We start from the raw sequence: 23,642 nt of genomic DNA on the forward strand, positions 1-23,642 counted from the left end.
TCTTCTTCTTTTTTTTTTCTTTTTTTTTTTTGTCTGAGTCACCTCCCTTGTGACCGGTATTGATGCGAAAAATGGAAATCAATAACCGGCGTGCTTCCCAAGAACATTATGCAACCGCGCTTTTCTGCACACTCGCTCAAGCGATTCAAAAAAACAGCAAAAGTGTGTTTAAATGATGGAAATAAATGAAATACACATTGTTCATAGCAATCAAAAATGATAAATCAGAGGCCCCCCCCAGGATTATCAACATCACCATCTCATTTTTTCACTTTCTAAACAATAGCTTGGGGAGAATAACCTTGACATATTCTAAGCGCAATATTAGAGAACAAGCACCCACTTTCTCCTGACGAACAAAATTGATACGTGGGAGTTTGTGGAAAAAGAAAAAAAGAAAAAAGAATCTCAGACGGCGTCAGTGTGTGACACAGTGACTCAGCCTGTAGGCGGCCTCTCTCCACCACGTCAAAAAGACTTCACCAATCTGTCTGGAGTGAAAGCAGACTGCCGGCCCGTCCTCAAGTTTCACCACACGCTTCGGACATCACACACGCACACAATGAGCTCTGTGACCGGACCGGGAGCCCTCGATTTCATGCACTGGATTTGAGCAACTGCTGATTCTTGCTCCATATGAGGAAGAAAGTAAGTAGGAGAATTTCATTTCTTAGTGTTTTTTTTTTTTTTTACACACACAGTTTGTCAAATTGTGCTCTGTGAAGACTTACATACTGCTGCAGCTTTATCTGACGGCTTAATTCGCACTTGTGTTGTGCTTGTTAAATCGCAGATCATTTGCACTTAAAGTCAGAATTGCTAATTTTTGCATTTTTCTTTTTTCTTGCTATGAAATATGTTTGCATTGCAACACTGGATCTCACTATATCTCTCTACAGCTCTACATTGGAGTGTTAAATGAACTGCTGTTAATGTGACTTAATGAAACTGTTATTCATTTTTTTAAGCATGGAAAATAAAAAATACACCGATCGTTAAATAAAAATATAAATACTCAGATTAAATCATATTCCTGTAGTGTTTAAAAATAGAAATGAAATGTTGAATTATGAATTATGGTTGCATTAAGTAAGATGTATCTTAATGTGTTCAGAGCAGTGCAGTAGCTGTTCCACATTCTGCTGGTGCTGCACCTTTTTAAAAGGGGGAGGCAAGTGAAAGGATGCCGCTCGCCTCGACTCAATATATTCAATAATGAGGAGCGGCACGTGTTTCTCCCAGAAGTCCAACTGCCACATTCGCTCAGTTCTGATGCCAGAAAATATTGTTGTTGGTTTTCTTGTTTGTTTGTTTGGGGTTTTTTTGTAGCAGAATGAAAAATTCCTGCTCGTCACACTGTCCATTCATCGTCATGTGAGAGCTCATTGTGTGTTTTTGCAATGAAAATCTTGACACCTCGGAGAATCGGTGCAGCTGCCACATAAATATTCAGTTTTTAACTTCAGTTCATTTGGATCTGAACTGTGACGGCGCTGAAGTGGTTCTTTTTTTTATAATGATAAAAAAAAAGCATCTCACATCGAAGCGCAGCTACTATTTTTGCCACCGGTTCATTTGCTTCTTGAATTTCTCAAGTGTTAATGTTAAAAAATAAAATAGTGGAGAAATGCCAGCCCAATGTGTTTCCAACGATACAAATCCTGGAGATATTAAATACGCCATCTTACATAACAAAGAAAAACAAAAAAGATTCAGTTTCTAGCTACAAAACATTTGGAAAAACGTCACATCGAGCCAACGTGAGGACTAATTTGGAAGGGAAATGCAGAAATTGTGAAGTGTAATTGAACTGAGAACTCGAGAAACAACTGCTGCTTTCTTTTCAAAGAAATATAGAACATTTCAAATTCTTCTTTAAAGAAGGCTGAAGGATCTGTTGGATGTGTCTGCTTCAACATAACACTTAATGAAATTTCGCTGTTATCGTGAACACCACCCCGGCCTGGTGTCATAACAAGCTGATAAGTGATTGTGCTTCATATAGCCTACATACAGTAGATGTGACTGTAGATAGAGATTATGGGTGTAATGTCTCATATTCCATGTGGGAGCGTGTAACTGGATTCACCTGAAACCCTTGTGAAATATCAGAATATAATCAGTTTAACACATCTGCTGTCATTTTTCATTGTTATACTATAATGAATCCAGTCTATGTTTTCATGTAAAATTCACTGCATGTTTTTTTTAAATGTCACATGAACTCTTTTTGTCCTTCAGATCTTGAAAGCACCTTGTCTCCTCTTGAGTCTCTTCACAAGTCTGAACCTCTGCTCCGGAAAATTTGGGACGCCGATCACTGATGATGTGAGCAAGCTGTCGTTACTGGTGAGATTACCGAGTTACTGAGAGCCTGACACGCATCACTTCAATTCACTGCGTATCCCTTTTGTATGTGTATGTGCCAATGAGGTCTCAGCTCTGTCGTTATCTCCATTGCAGAAGCAGAATATCCCCTCTGATTATGAGATTCCTGTTAGTTACATTCCCAAAGAAGTGGTACGTAAAACAGAATTAACAAGAAACAGCCGAATACATGAGCGACTGAATATTTCCCAAAGACTGTTAATTGATTTAATTGATTTTTTTTTTTTTTTTGCTTCCCCAGGCAGGCACGTGCTGGGTGGTGTTAAATATCTATCCTCTGGAGCAAAGTCTGCGGAAGCTGGCTGACATGTTTGGTGCCATCTCGTCCAACAAGGAAAATATTATTGTCTTCATCGCCATGCTGAAGAGTTTGCGCTTCACCTTTGACCACGAGGAACTGGTAGGTAATCAGCAACTAAAGAAACTGGAGAATAATGTGCAAATTTGTACTGTTATCCATCTGATTAAGTATTAAAGCTATTTTTTCTGGCAATAAAAGTACTGAGGGGTCATGAAGTATTTTTTTTTCATCTGGTGCAGCATCTGCAACTTTACTAGTCACGAAAGTTAGATAAGAGTAAAAAGTACAATATTTGTGTTTGTATCCATGAAGCACATTTTACATAATGTGTCCTTTACATGCTTTGCAAAGGGAGTGACAGCACAAATCTGACACACGGGTTGTGCAAACACACGACGGCTCAGTTTGAGTGACGAGAATGTAATATTTTGGACGCTTTATTGCATACTTGGGTTATATTTAGGATTTCTTCCTGTGTGTCTGATCCCCCCAGGAAACGGCGATGCAACTCTACCAGTGTCACTATCAGGAGGAGAGCTTAATGTCTGGTCTTTACTTCGACTACATCAAAGATGTCTTACACGCCGCAGCCCAAGGAACATCCGGCTTCTCGTGCAAGCCGCCGCCGTGCCTTAATCCGCAACAAACACCAGGTACACCATACATTTGCTTTTTTTTTTACTTTTTTTTTTTACTTTTTTTTTTAACACTTTTTTATGCAAGCCTGAAAAAACTAAGCAGCTTAGTGTGCCTGTTAGTGGACAGGTATTGATTTGGGTGGGTCAAGGACACACAGCCGGAGGAAGGAATCAGGTGTAACCTTGAACACACACCCAATATTTGTAATTAAAGGGAACTGTATGATCAAAAGATGCATTAAAAGCAAGTCAATGCTGCTGAGTACATTTGACACCTCAAAAGGGAGCCAAAGTGAGTGTTTTTGAGGGATTTCCAGGCACATACGCCCGCAACTAAGCTTGAATCCCACCAGAGTCCTCTCTACCATCAAGAGGATTGGCGTCCTCGCTATCGAATTTCTGAGGTGTAACTGTAGTCAGAACAATTTCCAATAATATTTCCTTCTTCCAGGAGGTCAGGAGGAGGGTCGTAAATACAGCTGGTCCAAGAGAACTCCCTTTCTTCTGGCTCTCATCCCCTTCATAGCTTGCGTTGTTATCCTGGTTTGGCTGGTAAGTAAGTGAGCAAACTCAATGTGGATCAGTGTCTGTTGGTGATAGATTAAAAATACATTTTATAAGTAATCTAAAAGAAATAGAGAAGACAAGAGACAGACTACAGCCTACTCCATACTCTAAACAGGGTATCGTCTAAACAGAGTATAGTCAATAGGTCTGCAACAAAAGTATATTGTTACAAATATTTGCATGCTAACACGCTTAACCAAGATGATGGACATGGTACACATACCTGCTGAACATCAGCATGTTAGCATTGTCAAGTATGAGCATGTTAGTATGTTGATGTTGTTGGGCAGTTAGCTCACTGTCACAAAGAGCCACTATCAAAGCTGTGTACTCTTGTTAAATGACAGTATACCAAGTGACAAAATCAGCAAACGTATCAGCCATAACTGTAACATTTAAAGTTATATCGACTTATCTGATGTTGCTGCTGTGCTAACTTTATATACTGTGTTGCTTTGCTAGTGTCTTTGATATCTACGCATCTCGGTCTCGCTACTTTTTTTGGCTAAATCCAAGTTTTCGTTTTTGTTCCTCTTTAGTTTGCTGCCCAACAGGTAAATAAGGTCTTGGCCCTAATGTTTGTGCTGTTATTAATGAGATATTACAACAGAAAACATGCATTTTAGATTAACTATATCTATACACTTGAGCATCATTCTATGTAAGCTAATGCAGAATGAAGCAACAACGTTCCTGCCTTTGTAAAAGCTGCTTTTACTACCTGTGTCAAACACAACACTATTCAGGCAGATAATTGCATGCATGTAGAAGGGTCAATAATGTCAAATTTGAGAGGCATGAATACTTGTTATACCACAATAACATTGTGGTATAGATTATCAGCATGGTCTTCATGTTTCCGTCTCTTCATGAATGAAGAATTCTGCTGGGAGCCATTTCGTAATTAGTTATTCAGAGAGGTTCATTTCTTGGGTAAACGGAAATGGTAAATGGCATTTATATTGCGCTTTTCTGGTCTACCGACCACTCAAAGTGCTTTACAACACATGCCACATTAACCAGTTTCATGCACAATTAGACACTGATGGCAGAAACTGCCATGCAAGGAACCTGTTGGGGTCAAGTTCCTTAACTGGAAATGTGTAAAAATAGAGATATATAGTGTTACAAAAGTGATAACTGATAATAAGTGATGGACCCAGTGTCTGTGTTGGTGCTCTATGTTCTGTTAAGTGCTGGGGTTTGTTCTTTACATGACAACACAGTGGCATTTTGTTACAGCATACATTAAAGGATAAGTTCACCACAAAATGAAAATTCAGTTAATATTGAATCAACCCCGCTGCAGATGGAGAGTGAGCTGAATTTTCGTAGTCCACACTACATTTCTAGGGCTTTGAACCAAAGCACCGTTGCAGCATTCCCCAAACAATTGAAGTAAATGGGGACCTGTTTTAAATTATAAAAAAAAAACAAAAAAAGAAAATACTGTATAGTAAATAGCATCCATGCAGCTTGTCCGGTGAATCCGCAGTCTTTGGAACCCCTGCGTGAAGATTTTAGCTTAAAAACATCTTTTCAAATCAATTTATCGTCTCTGGACTTGGATTACTATAGACGACCTGTATGGAGCCATTTGATTTTTTTTTTTTTCATTGGGGTTATTACATTTTGTTGTGCAACTCTGTTTTGCTGTGAAGCTCTGCCAGTGTTTTGCAGACTGAGACTTTGCAGAACTGCATCTGTCTTTCCAGTGGCTTGGGGGCGAGTAGAAAATGCATGAGCTGTTCCGTTAACTGCACTGCACTTGGACGTCAGTTGAGGCTTGGTTACTACTCTCTCTGAATCAGTCCTTTTGATCGGTGGATGGCCCAGTTAGAGCCACCGTGGTTCTCCTGCTTCTTCCCCTCCAATATTATGAGAAACCCGATGAAAAAAAAAAAACTGGCCATGGTTTTAACTTTTCCATCAGCTACACTGAGCCTTGTGCCTTTTCCTCTCTGTGGGTTGGTCTCATAAAGCCCGTGATAATGCACCTTCATTTCCATGAGCACTTCCAGGAAGGCAGTTCTTGCAAAATGAACAACTGCTCATCAAATATTCAGTAGTACTTCGAGGTCATTACCTAAAGTAATGATATCCGCTTTGGAGATTTTACATCTGTCATGTGTTCACCATAGAAAACAGAACACTTTTTCGGCTTTGAGTCTGATTTTTTTTTCTATCCTTTGTTTTTATTTTTAGGCCAAGTCTAGGAGGCGTTTACCAGTCTGCAACGCTGAAAACAGGCAAATGACACCTTCTGACCTGATCCCAACTGTGTCTATCTCCATCCCACTTCAAACACTCGCCCACGCCGCTGACACTCAGCCAGTGGGGGAGGCGATCCCTGAACACGAGAGTGGATGAAGCATGACTAATAGAGAAGGGAAATCTGGACAGCAGTACAACGACTCACTCTCCAGGTTGTTCTGTTGTTGGCAGGAGCCTGCCGGGAGAAACGAGCGCGGTCTGACGCTCCTCTTCCTCTGCTTTCACTCATCTGAGTGCACGGACCCGCGCTGCGAAGAGAAAACACACCTGCTGCGATGCGAGGCGTATCGCAACATTCCCCAGACGCTTCTAGCACTTAACCATCCAAAGGGGTTGTTTGGGATCAGAGGAAGAAGTCTCTACATGATGGCTGGTTATCTGCCAAAATGGCTGCTGAGGTTATATATCGAATTGGCTGGTGTTAAACAGCGTTTGGCTTTCTCTGAGCAGACCAAGTTGATTTCTTTCTTCTTCTTTTTTTTTTTTTTTTTTTGCATTCCTGCCGCTCTGAAGTGGAGCCTCAAATCAAAATGATATCACTCTGTTTGGAGGACGTCATTTCATTCTGAGATGGGACCCCTGTCAGCAGTTTTTTTGGCTTTGTCCTCATGGTTAAAGTGGTTGTCCTTTCACCCCTGTACAGTCACACACCGAATCCACACCTGCCCCTGTATTCTGAATCGTACTGAAATGCGTTAGGGGTAAAACGCTGACAGGTTCCTATCAATATGGCCTTTAATGCTTCAGAAGTAAAAGCAGCAGCATTCGACCTACTGCAGCTCGTAGTTGACATTATCTTGATCCATGATCTGCCACACAATTGCCAAACCTGCTAGTCGCAAACAACGCGCCGAGCAGTCCGACAAGTGTCCTACTTTGTGTATGAAAGATCTGACCAGATGGCAGATAGCCATCTCCAGAGGCACTTTGAATCCCGCCTTTGTATTTTCAAAGCTGTTGCCCAGTGATCTATAGCTGCTGCCCGGCCCCCAGTGAGTGTGTTAGCGTTTTTAAAGCCTTATTCACCAAGTCAATCATGTCCAGTCATAAGAGCATGACTCCCCGAGTGTGAGCGCTCTTGTGCTGTAATGTGTCAGATCAGGGGGAGCGAGAGACAGCACAGACAGGACGAGGGAAAGTGAGGGAGATAGGGATGGATAGATGGACGGAGGGATGAGCTCAGTGAGGAGCATAAGGAGGGCTTGTTCTCGTCCACAAAAGAAGTGGCCGTAGGCTGGAGGAAATACCAGTTACAAACACGACTGATGTCGGCAGATCCCTATGAATCAACAGGCGAGGAATCTTTCCCGACCGCAGGCCATGTAGCCTCATGCACAGAGGACTGTTAGTACAGTTTTCTGCATTTTAATGATTTACTTCCACAACACAGAAATGACACACGGAAACACATCCATGTATCAAAGTAAGGTCTGCAACTTGCGCGTTTTATTGTCTTTCTGGTGACCAATTTGTATTTTAATTTTGTGATAATATATATTTCTAATGTATGTGAGATTTTAAGTTATTTTGTCACAGGAGAACACACTTAAAAAATGTCATTAACTTTTTTATACCATTATAATGTTTAAAAATTCAGTCATGAATGTAAGGAGACAGACAAAACATGTATGTAAAACCATTAATGCAAAGCAGGCTACAGTGGCATATATGGATGTATATTGTATATCTGATTCTTGGTGTCTACTCTCGATCACTCTTCTCTTTGTTGTGGTGAAGGAAGTTGGTAAGACTGAACCTCTTTAACCTTTCTGGCTGTTATGTCTTGTGTTGTTTTGGTGATTGACGTGTAAAAGTGCTGACTGTCGGATTTCTTCGAATGCATACTGTATGGCCCACATTTGTAGCACTTTAAAATGTGAATAATGTACTTTTTAATTAAGTGTTTTAAGTGGAAAAATGGTTTCTGTCCAGCCCTTGCAAATGGCCCATGAGCAAAATCGTGTTGTGAATATTACGTGTATGTGTATTCTTCTGAGACTTTTGAGATTTCTCATCAGTGTTACATATCAAAAATACATACAGGTACATCTTATTTATGTTGGAGCAACAGTACACAACTTTAAAAAGATGTTCAGTTCAGATCATCTTCTCTGCCTGACTTCTGATGTCACTTCAAGGAGACACAGACTAACTAACAGGGGTTTTGATGCATTTTTTCATTCCGATGGTTGATATTTAACAGGTAATAACATTTGCTCAAATAAAGTGTTTTTGTGATCAACCTTGTCATAATAAAGCTTCATTTGTGTTGATAATGTATCAGAATCAGACATATTTTTGTTATTATTGTATAACCTTTATTTAACAGGGGAACTTATTTTGTCAAAGGACACCTTGTAAGAAACTACTGAAATTACTACTATGATGAAAGTTATAGTAGAATTTAAAATGGTCACATTATAGTGTGGATCTTGATTATCTTAATTATTTTATTTTAAGTCAAATAAAGATTAAACATGTTGAAACAAATATATAAATGTCACTTACTCAACAGATGTATTATTTTAAATTATTAACAAGGTCATGTTTGCCTGTCTGAGGTGTTTGCGTCTTCCTGGCATTTTCAAAAGACCGTGCTTTTATTTCATATAGCTACATCCGCCGGAAACACTAGGACTTTTGTTTTGGAAAGCCGCTGCCCAGCGGCCGCCATTATTCTTCCTGGCTTGACGCTCGGAAGAAAGACGGTTAAATACTTTTAAACATTATATTTCGGGGTAAACGACAATACGTTTAGACCATTTGCGCAGTCGGTTGGTAGTGTGATGAATTAGCGACACACTCACAGAATGGAGAAGCGATCCGATACTATAGGTAAGTTGCTAAGCTAACGTTAGCAAGCTAACAGTTGCTAGCTGCCGCCGAGCACGGTGGCCAGAAAACGAGAAGCAACGCGAGCCATCTGTTGCAGTAAACGGCCGTGTTTCTGGTCTCAAGCCAACGTGCTTGTAATGAAGGGTTTTCAGACGTGTTGGCGATGTTTGGTTATTAGCTAGCTAACGAGCACGAGCGGGGGACTGTCCAGGCTGATTTCAAATGAAACCCTCCTTCCCTCCGGATGCGCTGATCGGAGGCTGCAATCGTGTAGTATCACCTAACGTTACGATGATTCACACGAGTAAATACATCTCGCCTACGCCATCTAATCGAAGTTTGAATCTAACTTGGCTGCAGTTTGGCGCTCATTCTCTTCACGACTGCACATGCACACGCAAGCGTGCACACTCCCATCCTCTCTGCAGCTCATCTGCGGTTAAGGCTTGTCGTCAGCAGTGCATCGCCCCCTACAGCAGATTCTGACTCCACCTGCAAAGCCACTCAAAACAGTTGTGGTTGCATGTGCGTCCCTGTGTTCTCACACAGTTTAGGGGAGAGTTGCAGCTGCGGGCATGACACATCCTATTACTATTATTCAACTCATTCAAAGAAAGATCTATGAAAACCGTGATACTGCAAGATCAGTAGACTTAAAGTAATACAGCTTTCACAGGTGTTTACACAAAACCCCCCTGACTTTGTTGTGTTCCACACAGGTGTTGGAGGTGGCCTTCCTCTGGGCTCCCTGCGCTTGATGGCCTCCCCTCTGCAGCTGACCTACTCGTTCATGTGGCAGGTCATACGGCAGAGGAACGTCAAGCTGTACGGGAAAGTGGAGGAGTTTGTCACCATGGTGACGCAGACCGTTCCTGAACTCATGAGCTACAAGCAGACCGCACAGCTCGTCTTGGGGTTGAGAGCGAGGGTGAGAGTTTATCATCTACTGTGTGTGTGTGTGTGTGTGTGTGTGTGTGTGTGTGTGTGTGTGCGTCAAGCAAGTGAATGTAATCAAAACAGTTAATTCAAGTGGATAGACGAAACAAAGACTGATGGATTGTGGTTGACGTCCTATTAAAACCCCTCGAGCTACCAGACAGGTTTCTCTGCCACATACCTCCATCACACACAGAGCCTGTGAGTGTGCTCTGCAGGCAGCTGAAATGGCATTCATTCCTTAAGATTTGTCATGAGATTACTGAGCATCAAAGTTCACACCGCACTCTGCTGATCAACTCCATATGTTTGCTGACACAAGACGCACAGAGAACAAAACGAGCATTTGAAGTTAAAGCTTTGTAGTTGTTGACCCTCTGAGGAATTTGTCAAAATTGTCATCTTTGATGTTGCATTTGAGGAAAAAGCACCTAAAAAAAAGTCATCATGACCAGAATACTCTAATCTCTGTTTTTAAAACAAATAATTAGTTATTTTTTATGTTGACATTAAGTGTATTGTTGCTTTATGTAATATTTGTCTTATGACTATTATCTGCTCACACTCTAGATCATTTTGGATTTGCTTCACAAAGACGGCCTACCAGATACTAAGGCTATTCAGATGCTCATAAACAAGTTGAAAGTGTCTGCATCTACGGGGGTAAGAATGGGATTTTTTAAAATTATTTTTGAGAGAAACATACAGTACACATTTGTACCCTCTTTAAACATGACTCATTATCAGCACACTAGACTTGAGATTCCCAGTGTGTGAATTAAACCTGAGTTACAGTATTCCCTGTGTCACAGAAGGACTCAGAAGTGGAGAAATCTCAAACAAACTTCATGGTGCTGGTCCAGAATCTGCTGAAAAACCCCACAGAAAGGAAACGCTTCTTCCAGGTATCCACATCCGTCTTAACATATGAATGTAATCAAACAGTGTTTGTTTCTCATCAGGAAAAAAAGCCTAATTTTTCATTTTAATTACACATTTGTTGCTCATTTAGATACAGTAACAGGCGCTTTGTGGCTTTACCTTGAGTTGGTTCTGATGTTGTCAGCCCAGCCAATCTCACTGCCTTATTACCCTTTATGTTGAATATTTAAGAACAACTTACAGTGAATTGGGATGAGTTAAATAACACACATGTGGGAATAAACCACAAAAAAAATCATGCATCTCTCCTTTTAACAAAGTGTTCTCACGACCTGAAAGCCCCAGTGCTGTCAAACTTGTTTATATTTTTTTCCCCACAGGAAGTGTTCCCTGTTCAGTATGGCACAAAGTTCGATACCGCGCTGCAGGCTCTGACTGCAGGTCTTGTGTGCAAGCTGGAGCAACTTCTTCCTGTTCCTAATCTCTCCCAGGTATGCACATATTATCATTACGTTCTGACATAGATTCCAGGGCAGTAACAGCAGGGAGGGGCTACTAGTTCCAAACAGGAAGTGCATTTTATCTGGTTGACCTCAATTCAGCGGCAAAATGCTTGAGCAAGACCCAGAGCTCATCTGCTCCATAGGTTTTTTGCAAGTTTTTACAATAGATAAACAATAACAAACATTACTGGATCCAGGCACATTTTTAGAAAGTTTCCAAAATCTATTGAATTCAGTTTGATACTTTTGTGGATGCTTTAAACCTTGTTTGAATAAAGCGTCAAGCCAAGTTAAGGTTAAGGTCTCTTTCACTGGACCAATTTCAGACATTTTAAGGTCTGACCTAGACTTTTCATAGACTATAAGAAATTACCAATTTTCTCTGCTGTGGATCAATAGAGGTACCTTATTTTATGACTGAAATAATTCTAAAACGTTGTAGGATCCGGATTATGGATTTTATTTAGGTTTTATTATATTTTTTAAATCAAACCTCAGAGATAAAAATTTAACCGCAAACTCGTTCATTATTTCCATTTCCTGCTTCTCTGCTTCAGCTTGGTACCATGATCTCAACAGAGCCCACTGTCCTGGAGGCATGTGGAGGCTTCATCCCTAACTCCAGCGACATGAAGACTCTCCTCTTACACCAGCAGGCCAAGGGACTCCTTGGTGTTAAAGGTATACTTTACGTTGTCTGTATGAATATATGATGAAACACATAAAGGAAATGTTAAATAAAATCATATAATACAGTGAAAATGAATCTGACAAAGTCTTCTGTGTTTGTGCAGCAACCATTTCATCCTCAGTAGGCGACTGTGTGCTCTCTTCACTCGCCTTCCGTACCAAACCAGTAGAACCACCAGCACCACCAAAATCACCAAAGCCAGTAGAGATCACCCCCACTGAAACAAGCCCAGACCCCTTCAGTGATACTGAAGACTTCGGAGTGATGTCAGATGACTCTGACAGCCCAGCAATCCCTGCTACTGGACCACAGAGAAGAGGGCGGTACAGTCTTAAAACAGCTGATAGCAGTGCTGTGAAAGAAAAGAGTATCACAGCACCTGCTCAGACAGAGAATTCAGCAAAGACTGGTATACAAGAACAGTCTGCCACAGCTCTACAAAGCAGAGCAGAAGATGGAGCACAAGCGGCTCCAGAAAAACCAGAAGGACAGCGGGAGCTGCCCTTGAAATCAATCCCTTTCAGGGTAGTTCAAATGCCAGTCAAAAATGCCTCCACCATACAAAATACAGGCAGCGCAGGATCAAAAGACGGCCAAAAACCCCATACTCAGCGAGTCACACTGCATCAGTGGGTGTCACAGATTGCCACCAATTCGCTCTCTCTTCCAGCCCTGCCACCACTTCCTCCAGCCAGGTTCAGCTCAAGGGATGACATGAAGCCAAGCATAAGGAAAAAGCAAGTTAGACCTCCAGCTGACAGATTCACTTGCGGTGTGTGCGATAAGACCTTCCCTTACCAGTCCAAGCTGATGGATCATGAGCGCATTCATACGGGAGAAAAGCCATTTATTTGCACGGCATGTAACAAAAGTTTCAGAACACAGGCGTTCCTCAACAACCACCTGAAGACCCACAGCACTGTGCGCCCTTACGCTTGTGGACAGTGCGGGAAATGTTTCACCAAATTGCAGACCTTGACGAAGCACATGCTGGCCCACAGCGGCCAAAAGCCCTTCTACTGCGACATCTGTAACAAGGGATTCACACAGTCCACGTACTTCAAGAGACACATGGAGTGCCACACGAGCCAGATGACGTTCCCCTGCAAGCACTGCAGCAAAAGCTTCCCGACGGCTTTCAAGCTGTCGAACCACGAGCGCTGGCACACCAGAGATCGTCCTCACATGTGCGAGCGTTGCGGGAAGAGATTCCTCGTCCCCAGCTTGTTGAAGAGACATATGGGCTACCACATCGGTGATCGCCAGTACCTCTGCTCCCAGTGCGGAAAGACCTTCGTCTACTTGTCTGACTTGAAGAGGCACCAGCAAGACCACATACCCAAAGCAAAGATCCCGTGCCCCGTCTGCCAAAAGAAGTTCTCTAGCAAGTACTGCCTGAGGGTTCACCTGAGGATTCACACCAGGGAGAGACCCTATCGGTGCTCCATATGCGAGAAGACCTTCACTCAAGTCGGGAATCTCAAGGTCCACATAAGGTTACACACTAACGAGCGGCCGTTCAGCTGCGATGTGTGCGGCAAGACCTACAAGCTGGCGTCCCATCTGAACGTCCACAAAAGGACTCACACGTGCAAGAAGCCCTGGACGTGTGACACATGCGGGAAGGGATTCTCCGTCCCCGGCCTCCTTAAGAAGCACGAGCAGCTGCATACGAGGGATGCTAACCCTGACTTCACCGGGAAACGGAGACACAGGGGGAAGCACAAGAAGCACTCCCTCAAGAGGAAGTATGACGAGGAAGACGAGGGCAGCGATGATTATTAATCAGAGAAACACGTTTTGTAACAGCTGCTGATGCTCTGTGTTTCTGGGTTGAGGCCGATCACTTAAAAAGATGATTGTTTAGCGAGTAGCGAAAATGCATTTTGACTGGTGTCAGTTTTTTCTGATCATTGAATTTTAAGGCTCCCAATTTGAGTCATAATGGTCATTTCCTGGTAATTGTCCTTGCAAGCTGATGTAACAAATCAAAGGTAAAGATGTTACCCCAAGCTGTCACATTTTGAGAGACACAAGGGTGGAAATCAGACTTTTTTGATTTTTGGATCTGTTATGAAGTTAATGGTAAGTAATAGTTTTCATTAAAAAAAAAAAAACCCTGTGATGATGGTTGTGCTTTTAATGATGCCAGCTGAATATCATGTAAACAGTACAATAGAGGTATTTGAATGCATGTGACTGTAGATAATTTGCTGTGTATCACTTGTAGTGTCACTAGGAAACCTTTTTTTTTTATCTCTGACTATTCTTGTGGAAATTGTAGTGATTCATAACTACTTTTACCACACACTTTTTTATGTAACCCTCACTGTACACATTACTCTGCTTTTGTTTTTAGACTGAAAATAGGCTGATTTGTGTTTATTAGGATCCCCCTTTTTTATACCAGCAAAAGTCTTGCTGTCTTTTTTCTTTAATAGTGTTGAATTAACACCAGAAAAAATATGAAAACATCATGGAAATGTGTGATGAGGTTGTGCTTATCTCTTCCATTACTGTTGTGAACATTTATGTATATAAACCATTCAATAAACAAACTGTTCTACGTATGTGTTTGCCATAAAATAAATACACATTCCAGAGGACTGGTTTGTGTCTTCTGAGTGTTGTTTTCGTTCCACATGTGTTTAGAGCACACTGGCCATCATGAGCTCTAAAGTGATACCTGCAGATAAATTTAAGTTTAGTCAATTAAAAAAAAAGAGTGCTATAGGTTTTTACACTAACATTTTACAGGAAATACATAGCCGTAAATCGTACATTTCCCTCGTATTTATCACTTTTCAGTTGACGTATTGACGTCACCCTGTAAACACTGTGCATTCTGCGCATAACAGCCCTTTTCCACGGCCGTGACGGCCCGGTTCGGCACGACTTCGTCCCGTTATGGGAACCTCTCATGCGCTCAGCAGCTTCATCTTCACGGCTGCAGTTAATACCCGCTGACTCCACCCCTCAGCCGGGCTGTACCTATGGCAACAGTGGTCTGATTGGCTGAAACGGCTGCGCGACGTCATTCAAGCGACAAAAGGAAACAGCGCCATTTAAAAAAAAAAAAAAATTTAATTAATTAAAAAAAGAGCAAAACATTGACAAGCCACCTCTCCCAGCCTCAGGAGAATACAGGAAGGGGTTTTCACTATGGAAACCAATTCGAAGTACCACTGGTCTGAGGAGGAGACAGCATGTTTCCTTTCACTTTGGTCCTCAACAGAAGTCCAAAACAAACTGGAGGGAACTACCAGAACTAAGCCAGTGTTTGAGCAGATACAGCGTGAGATGGCTGCAGCGGGGTACAACAGGACCACTGAACAGATCAGCAACAAACTTAAAAAGCTAAAGATGGAGTACAGAGACCAAAAGAAGGGTCCCAGGCGAAGAAGAAATCCTCATTTTGAAATTCTGGAGTCAGTCCTCGGTACCAGATCAGCATGCCAGCAGACTGGGCCCCTGTACCCTGAAACAGCGATGTTTGAAGTGACGGTCGACTATCCCACAGACAACATGCTGGTACAATCTTCTACTCTTTCTGGTAAGTTTTATCTAGCAAATGTCAGGCCTTGTTGCTCGCCAGGTCTGTTTCATATTTGTTTGAAGCAACATCATGTCATTTTATGTCAACCTTAAAATATCACCTTCAAAATCATTTGGATGGTTCAGTGTCTTGTAATGGAATGAATGGTGTCTGTCTCAGCCACTGTGCCCTCCTGTCACTTGTTTATGCACTGTGTAACTTAACATGTTAGCTGACCAACAGCTAGCTAGCTAACTTTCATAGCTGTGTTAAATGAGTTTACTCTATATGTCAAATGAAATAAACTGATTTACTGCAAAGCATATTTATGCCACTGGTTGTGTTCTCTACTAATTAATATATGACAGATTTTTTTTATTTATTTATTTTTTTTTTTTTACACATTATGCTACCAGTACTTCCTTATAAAACACTGGCTTTCATTTTGAACAATACTTTATTTTTAAGCAATATTTAGGAGCAGAATGAGGCAAAAGCATGAGGCTGAGGGTTGAAGAACAATCTCATGTCCAAAATAAAAACTTTAGGTGAAGCAGATTTAGCAGATTAAAGTCAACTGGTCAGAGGCTACAGTAAATGTTATGCAGAACAAGCACTAAACTGTCCATAGAACATCATCTTTAATAAAGTTGAAATGCATTTTCTTCTAAAAGTATGCCTTGTTTATCACCGTTCATGACTTGATAAAGTATGATCTCTTGCGTTTATAGATGCACCCTTGTGCTCTTGGTCAAGTGCAGAGGTCCAGGCATTAGTGACACTTTGGGCGGATCCTTCTGTTCAAGAAGAGCTTCTCCTCAGTACGAGGAATACCAGAGTTTACACCCACCTCAGTGATAAACTAGCATCACTTGGATTCAACAAAGCACCGAATAAGTGCAGGGAGAAAATCAAAAAACTGAAGCAGGAGTACAAGAGAATCAAGAACGGTCAGCAGGAGGGTGGAAGGACCAACATCCGCACAAGTGTATGGTTTGCCATCATGGATGATGTCCTCAGTTCAAAGGCTGTAGAGGAACAATGTTCAGAAACAACACAGCCCTCACTGCTCAGCCAGACACAGTCTGTCATGGACGTGGACAGTGGTGGTAAGTAGAAATTAAATCTAGAAACCTGCCAAATGCTGGTTCATGTATGTAATTTCAGACAAGTTACAGCAGGTGTTGCTAGAGAACACACCAGCACTTGATGCAGCACGTATGTGATAATGCAGAACAGGATCAGCTTCTTTGTACAAATGTGAGAAACACATCAGAGTCTCTGTTAAATGTCCAGTTACCAAAAAATTTGAGTTTTGTGTGTCACTCCCAACTCATCAAATATCATCCCTTGGATTTTATGTTGGGTCAGCCGCCACCCCAAAATGTGAGTATTGGCCATCAGTTGCAGCTAGAAATGAATAGTAAAATCACTGCTGCAAGATTATATTACAGGAAAAATGTCCCTAAATTCAGATGGATTCTGATTGGCTGCCAGTGTTTCTGTCATTCATCAAATTGTCCTAAAAGTAATCCCAAAGATATCCCCCATTGTCACAGTCATTAAAGTTGTGGTGTGGACTCCACTTGAGTTAAAACGATTTTTAAAACATTTTATTTATATTTATATTCCCTGGTGTGGCCCTTTAAGGCCAACAAACTGGCGCACGCCTAAAAGATAATTAATGATGGAGTACCGAGGATGAAGTCTAAATTAATGTGTGAAAATCTCTGCTCTGAACCATTAAATTTCATCATCATTCATTATTTAATTTAACTTCCACGGTTCTATTTTTGTTCTTTCGCAGATGGAACCCAGTGGTTGCCTGATGAAGTCCAAGTGCTGCTGACCCTCTGGGCACAACCAAACATCCAGCAACAGCTTCTCACGACAGCGACAAACAACGATGTCTTTGACTACCTGAGCAGTGAACTTGCCTTCGTGGGGTTTAACAAGACAGCACAACAGTGCAGTCTTAAAGTGACTAAACTTAAAGAGGAGTACAGAAAAATCAAGGAAGTGCAACTGATCCAAGGCGTTAACAGCAACTGGTTTGCTATTTTGGATCGAGTCCTTGGTCCTGACGAAGAGACGTCTACAGAGGTGGATTCGTCTGATGTGCCGACACGGCCCAAATCACCAGAGAATGCGCGTGTGAAAGGTACGATATTAAACCTCACGACGAAAGGATTATCTGTATCTTCAAGAGGTGTCACTGCATTAACTAGATCGCATCCCTGTCAACAGATGTGTTGCAGGTTGTTTGGACATCAGAGGAAGTCGAGGTGCTGCTCAGCCTGTGGGCAGAGGAGAGTGTCCAGGAGCAGCTCACGTTAACCCCGAGAAACGAGAGAGTGTTTGCTCGGCTGAGCTCCGACCTCGCCACTCAGGGCTTCGATAAGACCACCAGCCAATGCATGTCAAAGCTAAGACTGCTGAAACAAAAGTACAGAAAGATTAAGGAACAGAAGGACTCTGAGAAGCAAAAGAGCAGCTGGTTTGCCATCATGGATAAAGTCAACAGTCGTCATAAGACAGAGACTGAGACTAACACAGCAGCTGGAGTGATGGAATCAGCCTCTGCATCTCTGCAGACATCACAGCCAGACCCTTCTGGAACAGTGGAAGACTTGGGTAAAATTAGCAGTTGTTTTCATACTTGTGTGTTTTGTGTCTAGTAGTGTGTTTACTCCAAGCCCGAGTGCAGCTTTCTACATGCTCCAAAGTTAAAATAATAGACTGTTTCTTCAGGTTGCCGCTTGTCCATCTCCTCGTTGTGTCTCCTGGTTCCCACACTGCGCCTGATGTGTGCCTTTGCCTGGCAAGTGGTCCAGTCTTGCAACGTGCTGCATTATGGGAAGGTGGAGGAGCTGGTGAGGTTGGTGACGGAGCTGGCTCCAGACCTGCTGACGCCGAGAGAGAAAATGCAAGTCCTTCTCAAACTAAGGGCAAGGGTAAGTAGGTCAACTTATTCTTTATAATTATCCTTTTTTTATTTATTTATCTTGAATTGTTTAACACTCAAAAATAAGTCATATGACAGTAACATTACACAAGCGTCTGTTTCAGACGGTGTTGGAGTTGTGTCGCAGTGAGAGCACAGCTGACCTGCTGAACGTACAGCCTCACCTGGAGGTCATTCAGAACCTCACGATGGGCCCCAGCTGTGATCAGGAGGCAAGTGTGCACGTGCTGTTGAATATTGGACTTTAAGCAGCATCGAGCTGTGGAGTTAATCTATCCATCCATCTATCTATTCATCACTCAGTTTGAACCACCCGTCTGTCATTCATTTCGGAAAGCACCTAATTAATAATTCAAATGAACACTGATCAGCGTTGAACAGGTCGTGTTAGTACAGAGGTCAGCCAGGGTTCAGGTCTTTGGTCTTGCCCCTTTCAGCACCTCAGCAAGGCGCTAGCTGCGTGTTAACCACACTGAACTGGTGCTCCGCTGTTGTCACGCATTCGGACAAGCGCCTCTGTCATCCCTGTAGGAGACAGAAGGGAAGGGCTGCTGAGGTGAACGAGGTCAAAGGCCGACCCTTCAAAGTCCAACTTGAGTGGCATTCCTCTTTTAACCTTTCTAGTCCCCTGAGAGAGCAATCAAGAAGCCCCACCTCACCGTCCCCCGAGGCAGTGAGCTTCTTCCCTCTGACACTCCGGTCAGACCCCATCTTGTTTAGTCTCTATGACCGCACCTAGTAGCAGCTCTTTGATTTTTTCCCCCCCTGCCTCCTTTTATTCCCTCAGGATTTTGGCACAGGCAGATTTCTCCTTGATGTTTAATTGATGTTTCCTTACATCTGATGTTAGAGTTGTGGTTTAGAGGTTTTTAGAGTCGTGTCATTTTTCAGCGATCAGTGATTGAATTTCCGGTGTTATTGTATGTTCCAGTTCAGGACTCTTTGTAGTTGTAATTTTTAGTTGAACTGCTTGACACTGCCCAGCCCTTTTGCTATTTTAAACCTCATATTGTATTTGTTTAGTTTGATAATGTTGTCAAATGTGTTTGTCGACTGTGAAGCAAAGCTCACATGATGAAACTGGTTGTTTTTTATGTAAAAGTGATAATATTATCAAGGTATTTGGTCAGAAGACCTAGCATTTGTGAAATTCTTTTGAGGACGTTTCTAAAGAGATCTCTTGTGTATCATGATATAACCTGAAAATATAGTTTCCAGTAATTAAAAACTGAAATGTCTAGTTTTATCTTGACACCACTTAACAGGAGCAGGAGGAGCTGTGGAATTCAAAGTCAAACTTTGAAGAGGTTGTTCATTTCCTGCTCGAGAACACAGAGGAGAGAAGGATATTTTTCAAGGTAGGAAATTCTTCCTAACACTGTTGGCATAAATAAAAAACACTTTTATGTATGTGATTGTCATGGTTCACCTTTCCTTTTCTTCCAGGAAGTCTTTCCAATCCATTATGGCCAGCAGTATGAAGCCACATTGCACTCGTTAGTCTGGAAATTTGTCTCTAGACTGGATCATCTTTTGCCTGTCCCTGATATTAAACAGGTACTGTGCATGTTTAAGTCACACAATTGGCTTTGTTTAAAGTTGCTTAGCACGATTTTTGAAAACAAAAAATAGCCAGGAAATGACCGATTATGTTGTATAAATGTTTTTGGCTGCAGTTAATGTTTGTCTGTGGTGTGTTTACATCCACTTTACAGACTGCAGAGTGGCTCAGCAAAGTTCCTTCTGTCATGGACGAATGTGGACGACTGGTTTTGGAAACAGTTCAGCTGAAGGAGCTACTTAACTTCCACCAGCAACAGTCAGGAAGCACAAACAAATGTAAGTCAGCTCTCGGCGTGTTAAAGAAACACGGCAAAATACACAGCTGCCTTAAACCATAAACTCACAGAGATAGAGCAAAACTGAGTGGCTATAAGTCCTAAATAAACTGTGCCCTTACAAGAGATGCAGAGATGAAAAATTGTGAATGAAGATGACAATCATGCATGAGCTCTTTCCGTTTAAAAACATTGAAAATTCATTCACACCTAATTTGACCACTTGAGATGGGATCTAACCTCCCTGCTCTGTGTGCAAATATACACCAACATCACTGAAACAAACAGATATAATTTTTTACGCAAGAAAGAAATGTACAACATTTGCAGAATTAACAAGTAGACATAAAATGGCATAAAACAGATGGTGATTCTGAAACCAACTGACACTTTTTACAGGGAAACAAACCAATTTACATATTGCATTTAATGCCAAATTTACAAGAAGGCAACAACTGTGCAAATTTTTCATTTTCTTTTCACTCTTTTAAACTTGCAAACTTGCATTTATTTATGTGAGTGTGGGAATACTAAAAGATTAACAGACAATGTGCTCACAAACATCTGCTGCAAACAGAGAGGGGTTAAGAGAGCCAAAACAAATACGTGTTATCACAGCACCACATGGAATTCAGGAGGATGTCAGTCCAGCAAGTGATCCTTCACTATGGCCCAGGACACATTTTTATACACACTGTCACTGTCTATTTACTATAGCTGTATTATTTAGCTATAGCCTGTGATGTTAGCTAATGTGATTGTGAGAAATGTCCTTAACATGGATTTGCAGATACCAGGTGGAATGTCTTGACTCTTAGCTTTAACAGTCCTCCTCAACATATTGTGCTTTTTCGCAGCTAACTCAGATGTTTACATTATTTCTCCTCCTCTCACAGGCTACTCTCAAACTCCGAACATGTTTTTGCCGAGGCTGTCGGTCCCTCCCAAACCAAATGCGAAGCAACTCTCTTCAGAGCAGCTGGAGTCCTCTGCAGGTGATGATGAAGGACAGTTTGATTATAGTAAGGATGAGGAGCCCATTGAGGAAAATCAGTCTGGCATTGATGTGAATCTGGAGGACTGGAGCCAAGGAGACGAAGACCTGAAGCTGAAGGATGAAGAAAGTGACCACCTGATCGCTGCAAACTGTCCAGGTATAGACTCAGCTGAAAGTAATTTATAACAAGGATTGATTTCATAGATTGAAAGAAATTCTAGAAAAATCTATCATCTTGACCTCCCACTTAAGATTTAGCACAAAGAATTAAAATTATTGTAGCACTTGACTTAAACTCTTATCATTTTGTCTCCTCCAGATTTAAACCAACAGTCCCAATCAAAGCTGCAGACCTGCTCTCTGTGTCCATACTCCGACAGCCAAGTGTCAGGTCTCCTGCAGCACATCAGGAAGGTGCATCTGAACCAGGAACCCGGCCAGTGTCAGTCAAAAGAATCTGACACGGGTAACGCCCCTCAGAAAGTGGGCGCTAAAACGTGCGCTGCAGGGATGAGTAACGCAACAAACACTTGCAAGTATTGCGCAAAAGCCTTCAAGTCTGTGTCGACCCTGAACGGCCACATAAAAACACACACGCTGCCATTCCAGTGTGACAAGTGTGACAAAAAGTACTCGTCCAGGGAGCACCTGAACGTGCACCGCCGCATTCACACGGGCGAGACGCCATTTTTGTGTTCGACCTGCGGCCGGGGCTTCAGGTCCGTTTACAGCCTCCGTTTACACGTTCGCATACACACTGGAGACCGGCGCTACACGTGTCACATTTGCGGGAAGACTTCGATCCAGCACCTGATGAGACACATGCGGATGCACCGAGGAGAGAAGAACTTCCTGTGTACGGAGTGTGGGAAGGCTTTTCTCTCCTCCGGGGAGCTGAGGCTCCACATGAGGTATCACACAGGCGAGCGTCCATACGCGTGCAAACACTGCGGGAAGGGTTTCATAGCGAAGTGCCACTTGACAGTTCATATGCGGAAACACACAGGGGAGACTCCTTACAGGTGTTCTGTGTGTCCGAAATCCTTTAAAACTTTCAAAGGGAGGAAAAGGCACATGAAGATCCACCTGAGCAAAAAGTCTTTCCAGTGTTTGAAGTGCGGTAAAATATTCAGGCAAGAAGACACTTTTAAAACACACGTTCAGATGCATGAATGAAAGAAGGAGCTGCTGTTTAAAGGAAAATAAATGTTGGACATTCTGGTTTGATCAATGCAACTTTGGCCGAGGAATCTGTGTCAGTCCTGCCAATAAAAAGGCAAGGCTGTAGTAACTCATTTTGGCACATGGTTTGATATATTTAAATTTATGTGGGCAAGTGATTTTTAAACAATACATCTACAGAGCTTTAAACAAGTCCAGCTGCCTACAATATAGCACTTGGAATTACCCTGACCTTGTTGAGCTTGTTGAAAGGTGCAGAATAACAGTCTCTCTTTTCCCAAAAAACATTATCATGATTGTGAAATAATACTTTTACAGTGTTTGTCAGGTCCATAATCATTGTTTTGTTTATGTCTGTGTAAGAATTCTGACCATTTGTTTCCACTTCTATGAAGGTTCGTGAGCGTTTCATCAACATCAATAATATTGGTGGCTGCCAGTTTAAAAAACACAACGTACAGTGCACTCAGCACACTGTGCTGACAAACATTATCTAGCTAGTGTTAGAGAGCTTGCAACGTTAGCTAGCGTTATCAGTTTGCTAGCATTAGCATGTCAATGTTAGCTAGCTATCGTTAGCAATGCAAGGTAGACTAACAAACTGGCAACCAATAGGGCAGCAGATGTTTCGAACAGAGGCGGTGTTGTGATGTGATTGCAATGGAAGGGGGAGGTGGAATGCCACATTTATAAATAACACCTTTTTAACATGAAATACTGTTATTGCATACAGTTAAAGACCAGCCTTGTTATTTTTTTCCCTCTTTTTCCTGTAAACTATGTAAAGCTAGCATTCCAAAAACATACAGTACTTTGGGGTCAGACAAGGAACCTGCTGGCCATCTCTTTCGATGCTGCTTCTCTCCTCAGGCCGCAAATAGTTGTTCTATTTTTATGACTGTTTTCATGTAATTCTAAAATTGCAGCACCTGAACCACAGAAATAGTCCCTGTGTCAGTAAGTGACTTAAAAAAATAGTATAAGTATTGTCTGGTGAAATATGTTCACTGTTTTGAGGGCCACAGTCTATAGAAGGTGTCAAATTTCTTCAGAGTAGAGATATCAAATTACACTAAATTAACCCTTGTGGGTTGTTTCTGTTCTAAGAGT

General features: G+C 41.9%; 3 protein-coding genes across 5 annotated transcripts; all 3 read left to right on the forward strand.

The window, feature by feature from the left end:
- The first annotated feature begins 509 nt into the window (after positions 1 to 509).
- LOC119032717 lies at positions 510 to 8,410 on the forward strand. The gene is made up of 7 exons (XM_037122203.1): positions 510 to 648; positions 2,242 to 2,349; positions 2,464 to 2,520; positions 2,630 to 2,788; positions 3,183 to 3,342; positions 3,779 to 3,879; positions 6,100 to 8,410. The coding sequence occupies exons 1-7, from the start codon at positions 637 to 639 to the stop codon at positions 6,262 to 6,264; spliced, it is 762 nt and encodes a 253-aa protein (XP_036978098.1). The 5' UTR covers positions 510 to 636; the 3' UTR covers positions 6,265 to 8,410.
- Positions 8,411 to 8,798: 388 nt separating this feature from the next.
- On the forward strand, positions 8,799 to 14,621 carry si:dkey-14d8.1 (gastrula zinc finger protein XlCGF48.2). 2 transcript variants are annotated; one of them, XM_037122277.1, is made up of 7 exons: positions 8,799 to 9,003; positions 9,723 to 9,931; positions 10,510 to 10,602; positions 10,752 to 10,844; positions 11,202 to 11,312; positions 11,882 to 12,005; positions 12,119 to 14,621. In XM_037122277.1, exons 1-7 carry the CDS (start codon positions 8,979 to 8,981, stop codon positions 13,798 to 13,800), a joined length of 2,337 nt encoding a protein of 778 aa, XP_036978172.1. In that variant the 5' UTR covers positions 8,799 to 8,978; the 3' UTR covers positions 13,801 to 14,621. The 2 variants fall into 2 exon arrangements, with proteins under 2 accessions (XP_036978172.1, XP_036978173.1); XM_037122278.1 differs by having other exon boundaries at positions 10,755 to 10,844.
- A 428-nt stretch (positions 14,622 to 15,049) lies between these two features.
- Positions 15,050 to 22,847, forward strand: LOC119032725. 2 transcript variants are annotated; one of them, XM_037122212.1, is made up of 11 exons: positions 15,052 to 15,568; positions 16,282 to 16,659; positions 17,358 to 17,711; positions 17,798 to 18,184; positions 18,302 to 18,504; positions 18,620 to 18,727; positions 19,781 to 19,873; positions 19,962 to 20,072; positions 20,231 to 20,354; positions 21,250 to 21,507; positions 21,670 to 22,847. In XM_037122212.1, the coding sequence occupies exons 1-11, from the start codon at positions 15,178 to 15,180 to the stop codon at positions 22,524 to 22,526; spliced, it is 3,264 nt and encodes a 1,087-aa protein (XP_036978107.1). In that variant the 5' UTR covers positions 15,052 to 15,177; the 3' UTR covers positions 22,527 to 22,847. The 2 variants fall into 2 exon arrangements, with proteins under 2 accessions (XP_036978108.1, XP_036978107.1); XM_037122213.1 differs by lacking the exon at positions 16,282 to 16,659 and having other exon boundaries at positions 15,050 to 15,568.
- Positions 22,848 to 23,642: the final 795 nt, after the last annotated feature.

The sequence above is a fragment of the Acanthopagrus latus genome, chromosome 14 (genome assembly GCF_904848185.1).
Source record: "Acanthopagrus latus isolate v.2019 chromosome 14, fAcaLat1.1, whole genome shotgun sequence".
Lineage (NCBI taxonomy): Eukaryota > Metazoa > Chordata > Actinopteri > Spariformes > Sparidae > Acanthopagrus > Acanthopagrus latus.

Coding starts and splice junctions, on each gene's coding strand:
- LOC119032717 (XM_037122203.1), top strand. Junction 2,350..2,463: donor TGAGCAAGCTGTCGTTACTG/GTGAGATTACCG, acceptor TCTCCATTGCAG/AAGCAGAATATCCCCTCTGA. Junction 2,521..2,629: donor GTTACATTCCCAAAGAAGTG/GTACGTAAAACA, acceptor TTGCTTCCCCAG/GCAGGCACGTGCTGGGTGGT.
- si:dkey-14d8.1 (XM_037122277.1), top strand. CDS start 8,979: ATGGAGAAGCGATCCGATACTATAG. Junction 10,845..11,201: donor AAAGGAAACGCTTCTTCCAG/GTATCCACATCC, acceptor TTTTCCCCACAG/GAAGTGTTCCCTGTTCAGTA. Junction 12,006..12,118: donor GGGACTCCTTGGTGTTAAAG/GTATACTTTACG, acceptor GTGTTTGTGCAG/CAACCATTTCATCCTCAGTA.
- LOC119032725 (XM_037122212.1), top strand. CDS start 15,178: ATGGAAACCAATTCGAAGTACCACTGGTCTGAGGAGGAGACAGCATGT. Junction 18,185..18,301: donor TGGAACAGTGGAAGACTTGG/GTAAAATTAGCA, acceptor CTGTTTCTTCAG/GTTGCCGCTTGTCCATCTCC. Junction 19,874..19,961: donor AGAGAAGGATATTTTTCAAG/GTAGGAAATTCT, acceptor CTTTTCTTCCAG/GAAGTCTTTCCAATCCATTA.